The 12,042-nt window shown below is 41.6% G+C and overlaps 1 protein-coding gene across 3 annotated transcripts in view; it reads left to right on the forward strand.

The window, feature by feature from the left end:
• Positions 1 to 12,042, forward strand: part of OXR1 (oxidation resistance 1) — a 608,937-nt gene that overhangs the window by 222,150 nt on the left and 374,745 nt on the right. For all 3 annotated transcript variants that reach the window (XM_019528058.1, XM_019528061.1, XM_019528059.1), the window contains exon 2: positions 10,086 to 10,276. In XM_019528058.1, coding sequence (XP_019383603.1) covers positions 10,086 to 10,276 — 191 coding nt within the window. The remainder of the gene's footprint in view (positions 1 to 10,085; positions 10,277 to 12,042) is intronic.

The following is a 12,042-nucleotide window of genomic DNA, read 5'->3' on the forward strand; positions in this document are numbered from 1 at the left end:
CTGGTGTGTAGGGCAGGGGAATGAATGTAGTTGTAGTCAAAGGATGAGAGACAGGAGTGTGGGGGGAAAGGGAATGAGAATGGCTGTTATAAAGTGGAGGGTTTACCTGGGGAGTCAGATGTTAAGGCAGGTTATAATGTGTCATAAATCCAATGTCTATATTTAATCCATGATTTTTTGTATCCAGTAGCTTGGTGAAGTGAAGTTCGTAAGTGCGTCTGTGAAAGGTGTTTTGTAAATTCCCTTTGAGGATTAGAACTGAGAGATTGGAGATAATGTGGTTTTCTTGTGAGAAATGTGCCCCCACAGGGAATTGGGTATTCTTGTCTTTGATAGATTTCTGGTGTGCTTTCATTCTGGTGCACAGTTGTTGTTTGGTTTCTCTTATGTATTTTCCATCAGGGCATTTGGTGCACTGGATGAGATATACAGGCAACTCCCACTTAATGCTGTTTTGCTTAGTGCTATTTCGCTCTAACGCTTGTTTTATTATGATACCCGATTCCCCTTAGCACTCAGTGAGTTTCATTATAACACTCATGGGCATCGTACCGACAGCACTGAAACTGACACTAATCCTGACAGCCCTGATTCTGGTGATTTTGGTGGCTTTAGGGCAATTTTGATGGTTTCAGGGCGATTTTGGTGGCTTTAGAAAGTGAAAGGTGAAAGTGAACATTGGTTTCACTTAATACTTGGTTTTGCTTAATGCTTGCTTTTTCGAGAACCAATTAAGAGTGCTAAGCGGGGGTTGCCTGTATTACATTTCTGGAGGTGCAGGTTTAAGATTCAGGAATGTTGATGGTTCTCTTGTGGGGCGTAGTCATTGTGGGGGTGGTGGATATAGGTTGGCAGGTTTTACATTTGTTGTTTCATCATGGTCTGGATTGATTCGGTGTGTTTTGGGTCATAGGAAGTTTGCTTCTGATGATGAGGTTGGCGAGGTTTGGTGCTTGTTTAAAGTATAGGATGGGTGGTTCTGGTGCGATCCATATGAGGATTGGGTCTCCTTCTAGTATGGGTTGCAGTTATTTCAAGATTTTCCATATAGGTTCCAGGGACGGGTGATATGTTATAACCAGTGGTGTGTGATTCATGGGGGTTTTTCTTCTGTTTTGCAGCAATTCTTCACATGGTATCTGGATGGCTCTTTCAAAAGTGCAATCTATCTCTCTGGAGGAGTGTTCTTGTTGAGTTTAGACAGGTTTAGAGAGAAGAACTCATTTAGGGTTCTTCGTATTTGCTTCTATTTTCAGAACCTTTAGGAGACACTTAGGTCATATTTTCAAACTTCAGTAACTGTGAGGGCTGCGAACTTTAACTAATTTGGCAGCCTCAGTTTTCTGGAACCATTTGCTTTCAGAAGATTAGGCTTTGACAAGATCATCAAAATCAAGAGATTCAGAGTAAAATCATGACTTAGAAAACAGGATACAGAGCCCTTCTTTGGAGGATCTTAAAGAACTTTACAGACACACAGGTGAAGTCTTGCTCATTTGTGTGTGAGAAAAGTATCACTGTACCCATTTTAGAAATGATTAAATGCAGATATAAATATTGATTTATTTGAACTCAAGTTCAAGTCAGTTTAGAGTTGTTTACACCATGTTTTTAATAATTCTGGATGTCAGTGGGAGGGATTCATATGCCATGGCTTGATAGTATTGAAGATTTTACTCTCAGGTTTATGACCCCTGGCTTACCCACAGGGCCACACAGAACCCCCTTCTTACCATGGACCCCTGTACTGAAGTAAGTAAAGCTACAGGAAGATTGGGTGAGAAGGAATATTTCTCAGGCAGACTTGGGAGAAATCTTAGACTTTTTCCAGAATAGAAAGAAGAACATTCTAGCTGTGGACTGGAGAAGCATTAATTTCCAATTCTAAATCCTCTGTTCTTGTTATAAAGAAATGGAATTCATAGCCAGAACCTTTGGGCATTCACGAATGTCACAGGTGCTGAATACATCATTGAAAAGGAAGCAGGCTCTTCAAATGACCAATTTTTCTTTCTTGTACTCTGTGTACAATAAAGTCTCTAAAATAATCACTAGGGGCATAGAAGAACCATGTTATTTTATATACAGTAGTTAAAGAGTGAGTTTGTCTTTCCTTTAAATTCTCTTAGTTGCAGGGGTAGGGGACCTACATTGGCAATTCACTGGAAGATCAGGACAAGCAAATATTTTGCCTTCTGGGATTTTTTTTCTTGGTAAATGTTTTAAAACTCTTAGTAACATGTCATTTTGAATTGCTACCCTAGAACACAGGGAGTTTATTTGGTCAGGCTGGGATGATAACATGCCATTTGTTGGCTTTTAAAGTCAAAATATAAAACTGCACTCACATTTTCAAAATAGGGTAAGGAATAAAAATGAGAATTCATTTTAAAGATATCTGCCCCTCCAGCACACCCATCTCTTACGCATGCACATACACAGACACACACACATTCACCCTCTGCTTCCACCATGCTGCCTGGCTGTATGCCGGCCATGTATAAGGGCATGTGCACACACACGTGACGCCCCCAGCCTTCGATTGCTGTACCCTTCCCACTCCCCTCAGCCCCAGGCAGTTCCTTGCAGGCTGGGCCACTGCCAGCCTAAAAGGGGAAAGCCACAGTTTTCTCCTTTAAGCAGGAAAATCCACATCTTTCTCCTTTAAAGGAGTAAATCCATGTTTTTTGGCAGCAAATGGAAAACCCGGGTCCCTGTTGATAAATATTAACAATTACGGCATTCTCTGTTAAGGGTAGTTGTGGTAAAAGAGTTTATGTATCTTCCTAATGTTTACACAATTTCTAATCTGTGCCACACAACTTTTTTTCGATTTACTATATGAAATATGCAAGTTAGCACTTTTTAAAAATCCCTTGTTTGTATAGGATGTATTTCAGAGTTACTATTAACATTGAAATGTTTGCTTGGTCATCTGTCTGGGGACTGTAGCCGGGTGAGTGCACGTCATTGTAAGCAATATTGAAGGAGGTTTTCTCAGTTGTATCAACATTGCTGGAAGGAGTTGCAGGCTACTATCAAGTAGATGTTCTAAGAGATGCTAAACTATCTATGTGCATGTGTGAGGTTTTCCATTATTTAAAAAAAGAAATCTTGAAATAGGGCAGAAGCTAGGAACTAGGTGAAATGAAGATTTTCATGTTAATTTATATTATAGGATCATAGGAAAGTAGTAGCAGAAGTGAATTCACAAGGTCATCTATTCTAGCCCCCTACTCAAAGCAGGATAATTCCTGATCATCCCATCTCTAATCATGCCTGATTAGATCATCGCAGGCAAGTATCTGCTTTTGAAGACTTTCAGGGATGGAGATGTCTCCATCTAGGAAGACTCTTTTGATGCTTGACTACACTTGTAGTCAAAGATCCTTCTAAAAATCTCCTACCTAAATTGCCTCTGCTGAAGCTTGAGATCACTGCTTCTAGTTCTGTATCCTGTGGTCATGGAGAAGAGTCCATTTCCTCTCTATAATAGTCCGTCAGGTATTTGAAGACTATTATCAAATCCCCCTCAATCTTCTCTTCTCCAGATTAAATAATCTTCGTTCTTTCAGTTTTTGCTCATAAATCTTGCATCACAGTCATGACTGTTACACTTTGTCAAAGTGTAAATGTCATCATGTCACAGTACCAGCCCAATAAAGGCAATGTAAAAATATATAACTCCTACATGGCAAGAAATAGTGTGTGGGGAACAGAAGAAGACTGGACACTCAGTGACTGACCCTCTTCTCCCACAATCTATAAATACAGAGCTTGCATCTTGTCACTGTGATGTGATAAAACTGCAAGTCTAATGCTTATTATGTCTTGTCACACAAAACTAAGTTTCCTGAACTTACGTTCAGGATTTTATATTCTTTTAAGCAAGCTTTGAGAAGGCTTGTGAATTTTGTTCAGTCTACCAGAACACTCCTTGCTTGAGTAGCTCACGTGGCAGCATCAGCATACTAGTACAGACTTTGTTATCTATCATCCTTCTTGGCAGCACAACCAGTATCTTGACTGCTGTGTAAAGGAAGTTTGGAAGTTTGCTAGCTAAGATGTAGAAAAGTTAGGTTCCATGCCAGTATTTATTTCCTTCAGTGTTCAAGTGCCTGTAGAATGACTGAAGCTGCAAAACTACTGAAGTCAATCAAAGTCAAGCATGGGACCATTTAGAATATGAACTTGTAACTAATATTTTCAATAGCTGCTTCTACTGTGATCCCGGGTTGGATTTTTATGTTCTTCTGAAATGGGCCCATTGTTATTTGGCCACATATGGTAGCTGGGGACTAGACTTGGTCTAAGGATTTCTCTTCCAAGACTTATGTTCCTATGTTTACATACCTGCAAAATGGTGATGAAGAGTGAACGTACTGCTGAGCTGTGCTATCACTGTCAGTTTTCCTGTAGTTATGCCAGTATGAAACTGGAGATAGGCCTGTTGAAAGTCTTTGGGTTAGGGTTAGAGGAGAGAGCAACAAGGGTGATGTCACAGTACGTGTCCTAGACCACCAGACCAGGAGGACAAGGTAGATGAGGCTTTCTTCAAACAACTAGCAGAAGTTTCCAGGTCACAGTCCCTGGTTCTCGTGAGGGACTTCAATCACCCTGACATATGTTGGGAGGGCAATACAGCAGTGCGCAGGCAATCCAGGAAGTTTTTGGACAGTGATGGGAAAAACTTCCTGGTGCAAGTGTTGGAGAGGCCAAGTAGAGGCTGTACTTTTCTTGACCTGCTGCTCAAAAGGAGGGAAGAATTGGTGGGGAACATATAAATGGATGGCAACTTGGGCAGCAGTGACCATGAGATAATTTGAGTTCAGGATTCTGAGGAAAGGAAGGAAGGAGAGCAGCAGAGGAATAAGGACCCTAGACTTCAGAAAAGCAGATTTCAACTCTGTCAGGGAACTGACGGGCAGGATCCCTTGGGGGGCCAGTCTGAGGGGGAAAGGAGATCAGGAGAACTGGCTGTACTTTAAAGAAACCTTACTGAGGGCTCAGGAATGAACTATCCTGATGTGCAGGATGACTAGCAAGTATGGCAGAAGACTAGCTTGGCTTAGCAGGAAACTCTTCAGTGAGTTAAAACACAAAAGGAAGCTTACAAGAAGTAGAAACTTGTATGAAAGACTAGGGAGGAGTATAAGCGTATTGATCGGGCATCCAGGGATGAAATGAGGAAAGCCAAAGTGCAGTTGGAGTTTTAGCTAGCAAGGGACATGACGGGTAATGAGAAGCTCCTACAAGTATGTCAGCAATAAGAGGAAGGTTAGAGAAGGTGTTGGTTCCTTACTCAATGGGAAAGGCAGTTCAGTTACAGATGATGTGCAAAAGACTGAGTGACTTTTTTTACCTCAGTCTTCACAGGCAAGGTCATCCCCCATACTGCAGCACCCAGCAGCACAGTTTGGGGAGGAGGTGAGCAGTCAACAGTGGCAAAGGAGCGGGCTAGGGACTATCTAGAGAAGCTGAATGTGTACAGGTCCATGGGGCCAGACGCAATGCAGCCGAGGGTGCTGAGGAAGTTGTCCAGTGTGATTGCAGAGGCAGTGGCCATTATCTTCAATACAAACAAGGGCCACGTCCTGCACTTAGAACAGTCCCATGCACCAGTACAGGCTGGGGACTGACTGGCTGGGCAGCAGCTCTGTAGAAAAGGACCTTGGGGTTACAGTGGACAAGAAGCTGAACATGAGCCAGCAGTGTGCCCTTGTTGCCAAGAAAGCTAACAGCATACTGGGCTGCATTGGTAGGTGTGTTGCCAGTAGGTCAAAGGAAGTGATTCTTCTGCTTTATTCAGCACTGGTGAGGCCACATCTGGATCCATATCCAGTTTTGGGCCCCTTGCTACAGAAAGCATGTCCACAAATTGGAGAAAGTCCAGCAGCAACACAAGTAGTTAGAGGGCTGGGGCACATGATTTCTGAGGAGAGGCTGAGGGAACTGATCTTATTTAGTGTGCAGAAGAGAAGACTGAGGGGAGATTTAATAGCAATTACCTGAAAGTCCTCAGCTACCTGGGGTGGTTCCAAAGAGGATGGAGCTGGATTGTTCTCAGCGATGGCAGATGACAGAACAAGGAGCAACTGTGTCAAGTTGCAGCCAGCCGTTCTAGTAACTGGTTTTCTGGTGCAATTTACATCTTTCTTAACTAAACTGTCCTGCAGATTGTCTTGGTAGTGAGAAAACATATAATAATTTTGAGTAGGAATACTTTAAAATCTCATTTTACATTGATAAAATTTTACATTGATAAAATCATCTGCTTCCCATCTGTCTGTCTATTCTGTTGGGCTAAAAAGGACACTTCAACCATTGGAGTAGCTGGGCCAGGGTTGGGTAAGGAGGGCTAGGTAGTCATGCTTTCTCAGCCCTGTAGAAAACCTCATACCCAGCTACTTATCTGTACTCTGGGTTCCTGGATTAAGCGTCTTGTGTTGTACATTATTATCCAGAACCATTCAGTACATTTGAGTGTTGTGAAAAGCCCACATCTCGTAGCATTGGATTACTTGCTGTAAGTCACTTCTTGGCCAATGGCATTCTGAGCCCATCTTATGGAACACAGTACTGCTGTTAGGAATTTCCAGTGTAGTAGTAATAAACATCTTGGTGATATTAATTAACTCATTTCCCTGATTAAATCACCTTCTTTCTTTTACATATAATTGGCAAATGGATGAAACATTTTTAAGAATAGAATAGCATAGTGTTAGGAGATGATGCTACCAGAGAGTGCAGATGTTTTTATCTGGCCTGGTGAACCTTCTCATTTTTCTTTATTCATTGACATAGGCATTCAGTGTGGTTGAAACCCCTTGATCTCATTCTGTGCTGCACTATGGTGTCACAAATCCCTTTTATTTTCAGAATGAAATCAAGTAGCTGACTAGATATTTTACAGACTCTTCATTCAAGATTTGGTTTTAAAATATCAAATATTTCCATTTTTGTGCTTAATAGCACTTATGCAGTTGGCTTCATTAAAAATGGAGTGTTTCTCACTCTGCAGTCTTGGAGCAGGGCTATTTTTATCTTATAAGGTAGGTACCTGAAAAATTGGCTGCTGACTGTATATAGCACATGTAACTGCAGCAGCTGAGATTGTCAAAGCCACTTGAGGGATTTAGATCCAGTTTTTCCACTGAAAACTAATTGGATCTGGTTGTTCAGATCCTCTAGATCAGTGCTTCTCAAACTATCTGGTGTGGTGGACTGGCAATTTTTTTTCCAGTGGGCCAGGGACCGGTGCCCAGTTCAGCCAGTGGCAGCAACTGCATGTAACAGTGCTACACAAATGCATGACCGGCTGTTTCTCTTTCCTCACCTCACATGACGTTACGTCACTTGGAGTGTTGAAATGTACGAACTGTGGCGCTATGACATATCAATGTTATGCTTCTGAAAATATATTTCTTTCTTTCCTGGAAACTAGCTGCGGACTGGCAAATATATTTCTTTTCTGGCAACTCGCTGCGGACCAGCGACCAGTGACTTGTGGACCGGAATCAGTCTGCTGACCACCACTTTGAGAAGCACTATTCTAGATGGTTTTGATGTTCCCGGCAATAGTTTATCTGATAGAAGTTCACCAGTTACATCAGTAGATATATGCTAGAGTTACATAGATATGACCTGGGTATAAGAGTTCCTTTTTCCTTTAGGCTTTACCCTTTCTCATAGGTGAATCTGTGATTTTGAAAATGGGGAGGGCAGAGGGTATGGGGCTTCGTCCCATATAAGACGACATTAATTTTTCTCTAGTTAAAGAGGAACTAGAAGGTTTATCAATATGCTAGATGGCCAGTGCTATATTCAGTTTAAGATCAAAGCCAAAACAAATATAATGCTTGAATAATACAGAATATAATGCTAGATTATATATAAAGTTTAAAAAAAGAACAACAAATTAGGCAAAAATAGTCAAATGATATGGTGCCATTAGTCCTGAAGTAATTATATTTAAATGTACATCCCTTATTCAGAGTCATAAAACAAAATCTAACCTCCTTGAGTGTCTTGACAGTGCCTTCAATATTTCACTGTCAGTCATTTCTACACTTGAATTAATATTACCACACCTGAGTTAAGGTTTTTAGCTAGAGCTGAAAACAGCCTGCAAGGTTGTGAAACAGAAGAGTCATCACTAGGAATGGCTATCAGACAACAGAGTTGCAGAAGAAAGGATCATTTAAATTGTGGAAGTCAAGACCATTTAAAAGGGAAGAGTGGTTAACACCCATGGAGTAGAGAAAGATTAGCAAGAACCAGGTAGATGATAATGAGCCATGAAGTCTCCAGTAATCGTGACAATTGGGAGAGGTTCCTGAAGATTGGAAGAGGGCCAATGTGATGCTTATCTTCATAAATGGAAGGAAGAAAGATCCAGGGAACTACAAGACAATGAGTTTGACCTCAATCCCTGGAGAAGATCATGGAAAACATTATTAAAGAATCCATCAACAATAGGCTAACAAAAGGCGTCACCCTGAGACACAGCCAACACGGCTTCATTAAGGGTAGGTTGTGCCTGACCAACCTAATCTCCTTCCATGATCAGGTGACACATCACCTGGACAGGGGAGGAGAGGCTGATGTAATTTACTTGGATTTCAAAAAAGCCTTTGACTTCGTCTCCCACGATATCCTTATGACAAAATTGGGGAACTGCAGCCTTGACACCTTATGGTCCGAGGCTGGGGAGCTGGCTCTATGGTTGATGGAACTGAGTGAACATGGTGCATGGTGACCAGTGGCGTGCCTCAGGGTTCAGTACTCGGACTGGTACTCTTTAACTTATTCGTAAACAACCTGGATTTGGGTGTCAAAAGCAGACTGGCTAAGTTTGAAGATGACACTAAATTATGGGGAAGCATAGTCACACTAGGGGGTAGGGTGGGGATTCAGGCTGATTTGTACAGGCTTGCAAAGCGGGCAGATCAAAACCTAATGACTTTCAACACAGAGAAATGCAAGGTGCTCCACCTCAGGACAAAGAACTCACAACATACCTAGAAGCTCGGCAGTGCTACGCTTGCTAGCACCACGGCCGAAAGGGACTTGGGGGTTATGATTGACCACAAGATGAGCCACCAATGCAATGTTGCAGCTGGTAAAGTGAGCAAAACTCTGGCTTGCATCCATAGATGCTTCTCTAGCAAATCCCAGGATGTTATCCTCCCACTGTACTCAGCCTTGGTGAGGCCGCAGTTGGAGTACTGCATGCAATTCTGGGATCCACACTTTAGGAAGGATGTGGAGAAGTTTGAGAGAGTCCAGAGGAGAGCCACACATATGATCAGAGGTCAAGAGAACAGGCCTTATGAGGAGAGGCTGAGAGGCATGGGACTCTTCAGCTTTGGAAACCATAGGTTCAGGGGGGAGATGGTGGCAGCCTATATGTATATTAGGGGTGCACATCAGGATCTGGGAGAACATCTGTTCACCAGGGCTGTGTCTGGAACCCCAGTGTACAAATGATACACTATAAAGACATTTTGTAAATGTAGTACCTGTGTCTGCTTCAGTTCATGATTCTCTGACATTTTTGCTTGCTACAGAATTTGTATTGTGTAGCTTTATCAAGTTTTAATATATTGGGGAAGAAATTGTTGTTCTATGACCTCAAATTGTAGTAGACAAAATACAGTGTAAGTTCTTATTTAAGGTAAGAGATAATAGGATGTTGCAGCCAGTGTGGAATGGAAGGAGGGCTTTGGGATTACGGCCTTTGACTGGGACTGAGAAATTCTGGAGTCAGTTTCTGGTTCTTCACCTGACTTCTTATGTGGCCTCTGGAAAATCATGTATTTTCCCTGTGTCTCAGTTCCCCATCTGTAAAGCCCAAGGTAACACATGTCTTATCTCTGCAGATAGTTCCTGCCCCAAGGAACTTACGGTCTTTTGCTAGTTTACCACAATGTTGTATTTTCAGTTAGGCCTCTAGGATCAACTGTGATACAAATACGTTGTTGAATTATGGTGTTACGTTTTCTGTGTATGTAAATTAAGAAAAGAGCTAAATATTGCAGCTATATGACAAGGATTAATAGTCCATTATTTCCATTTGTCTGTAGGTTAAAGAAAAAGTCCCAGTCTGTAGATATTAATGCAGCAGGATGCAACCCTCTGGCAGCACCAGGACAGCAGGCAACACATGCCAGGCCTGTCATTAAGACAGCCACTTCTGAAGAGGAGCAGAACAACACCGCAAATACACAAAGACGTAATCCACGGAGGAGTGAGCTGAAGAGATACTACACTATTGGTGAGCCAAGTGCCATTGTTTTCTTCAGATGTTTCTGTTTCTGTTGCTGTAAGGGAGGCAGCTGAATTCTGGCTACTGATCAATCAGACATTTTTTAAGCTTGCCAGCTTTTTTACACTCATTGCAGGTTATATTTTTCTGCTGCTAATACTGGCATGCTTTTTCACAGAAAAATTCAACAGAAAAAATCAATATTTAATAAGTAACCCTTCAAATAGCAAGATCTTTCTGTTTAATTTTATTAATGTTATGTGTGCTTTGGTTTGAACCTGATTATCAAGTCTGAGAAATGTCAGATATGGCATCTGCAGTGATTGTCTTAAAGGAAATGTAAACTGAGGTAGGTGTCATAACTAGGAAGCAATAAAGTAACTGTATTGTCATCCTTTGCCCTAGCGACTCTTGAACTTTTTCACACGGTTGCACAGCATGAAGAGGAGTCTAGAGTCCCTTTACCCAGAACAGCCTGCAGCCAAGTAGTTAAGGCACTCTCTTGGAAAATGGCAGGTGTAGGTCTGAATCCTGTCAAACAAGGGTCAGAACTGAACCTTCCTCCCACAGCCTATGCATGTGCTCTAAACTAGACTTCTGTATAAAAGATAGGCACTAACTCCTTCTCTGTCTGTGCCTTAGAAGTAAGGTGTAAACCCCTACAGTTGGATGTTATGGGGCTAATTAAAGGTAATTAAAACACATGAGAAGAACTGTCAAACTTCTTAGGAGTCAGATGGGGATCCACCTTCAGCAAGGGAGTAAGTAGTATCAGGGAGCTGTCAGAGTTAATGCAGCCATCCTCTGCCCCATCCTCCCAACTCCAACCCCCCAAAAATGTGCATCCCCAATGGGCTCTGTACCCTGAATTTCAGTGGTGGGCTCTGCCCCAAATTTCTAGCCTCCCTAGGAGCTGGGTGAAATGGCTCCATGGACCAGATCTAGCCCTCAGGCCATATATTTGATACCCCTATGTTAAAGGAGTTAAAAAGATTTCCTTCTCATTTCTGGAAAAGATAGTAGAATTTAAAAAAAATAAAAAGTATTGTAGTTTGGACTATGCTACCTGTGCAACTGCTTACTTTAAGTGTTTTTTTTTAAATAAAGGAGAAACAATAGTAGCAGGATTTACAACTTTTGCTATATGAACTATATTATTCTGTGGTCTTAAATTTACAACAGTGACTAGTGATTTTGGTTGCCTCAATATTTGACTGCCTGGCAGCTTACAGGGGCCTGACTTCCAGGAAGTGGTGAGCACAACCTTCTGAAAAGTCTTTAGGGTATATCATTTCATGCCCCGTCCCCAAAAATGGGGCATACAGAGTCATTAGTCACTTTGGTAAATTTTGAGCACTTCAGTCATGTTTTCGTCAGTACTTCTGAAACAATAATTTAGATCTGCTCCCCTGAATATAAATGAAATGTGCAATTTGAGCTCTAGCTGAAAATTCTCGATTTAACCTGCATTTGGGGCAATATGCCTCAGGAACTCAGCAGTAAAGGAGAAATTTCCTGAGATGTGTACTGTAGTAGAAATTAGGTTCCAGTTTTTGCAAAAAGTAATCAAAGCAGAAAAAAGGTAATTTATTTTTCAAGGCTGGAGGTCTGGCTAGCATCAGGTAGCACAATTGTTAATCAACAGGGGTTATATTTTTAAATGATATGGTACTAATCACACATTGGTGTTTTGTAATAGCTGTCTCCAGTTAGTTTCAGAAGTATTGTAGCCGGGAAAAGACTTAGAGACATAATTGCAAAAAAAAAAAAAAAAA

Source organism: Gavialis gangeticus, unplaced genomic scaffold, assembly GCF_001723915.1.
Source record: "Gavialis gangeticus isolate Ggan-Ray unplaced genomic scaffold, GavGan_comp1, whole genome shotgun sequence".
Taxonomy (NCBI): domain Eukaryota; kingdom Metazoa; phylum Chordata; order Crocodylia; family Gavialidae; genus Gavialis; species Gavialis gangeticus.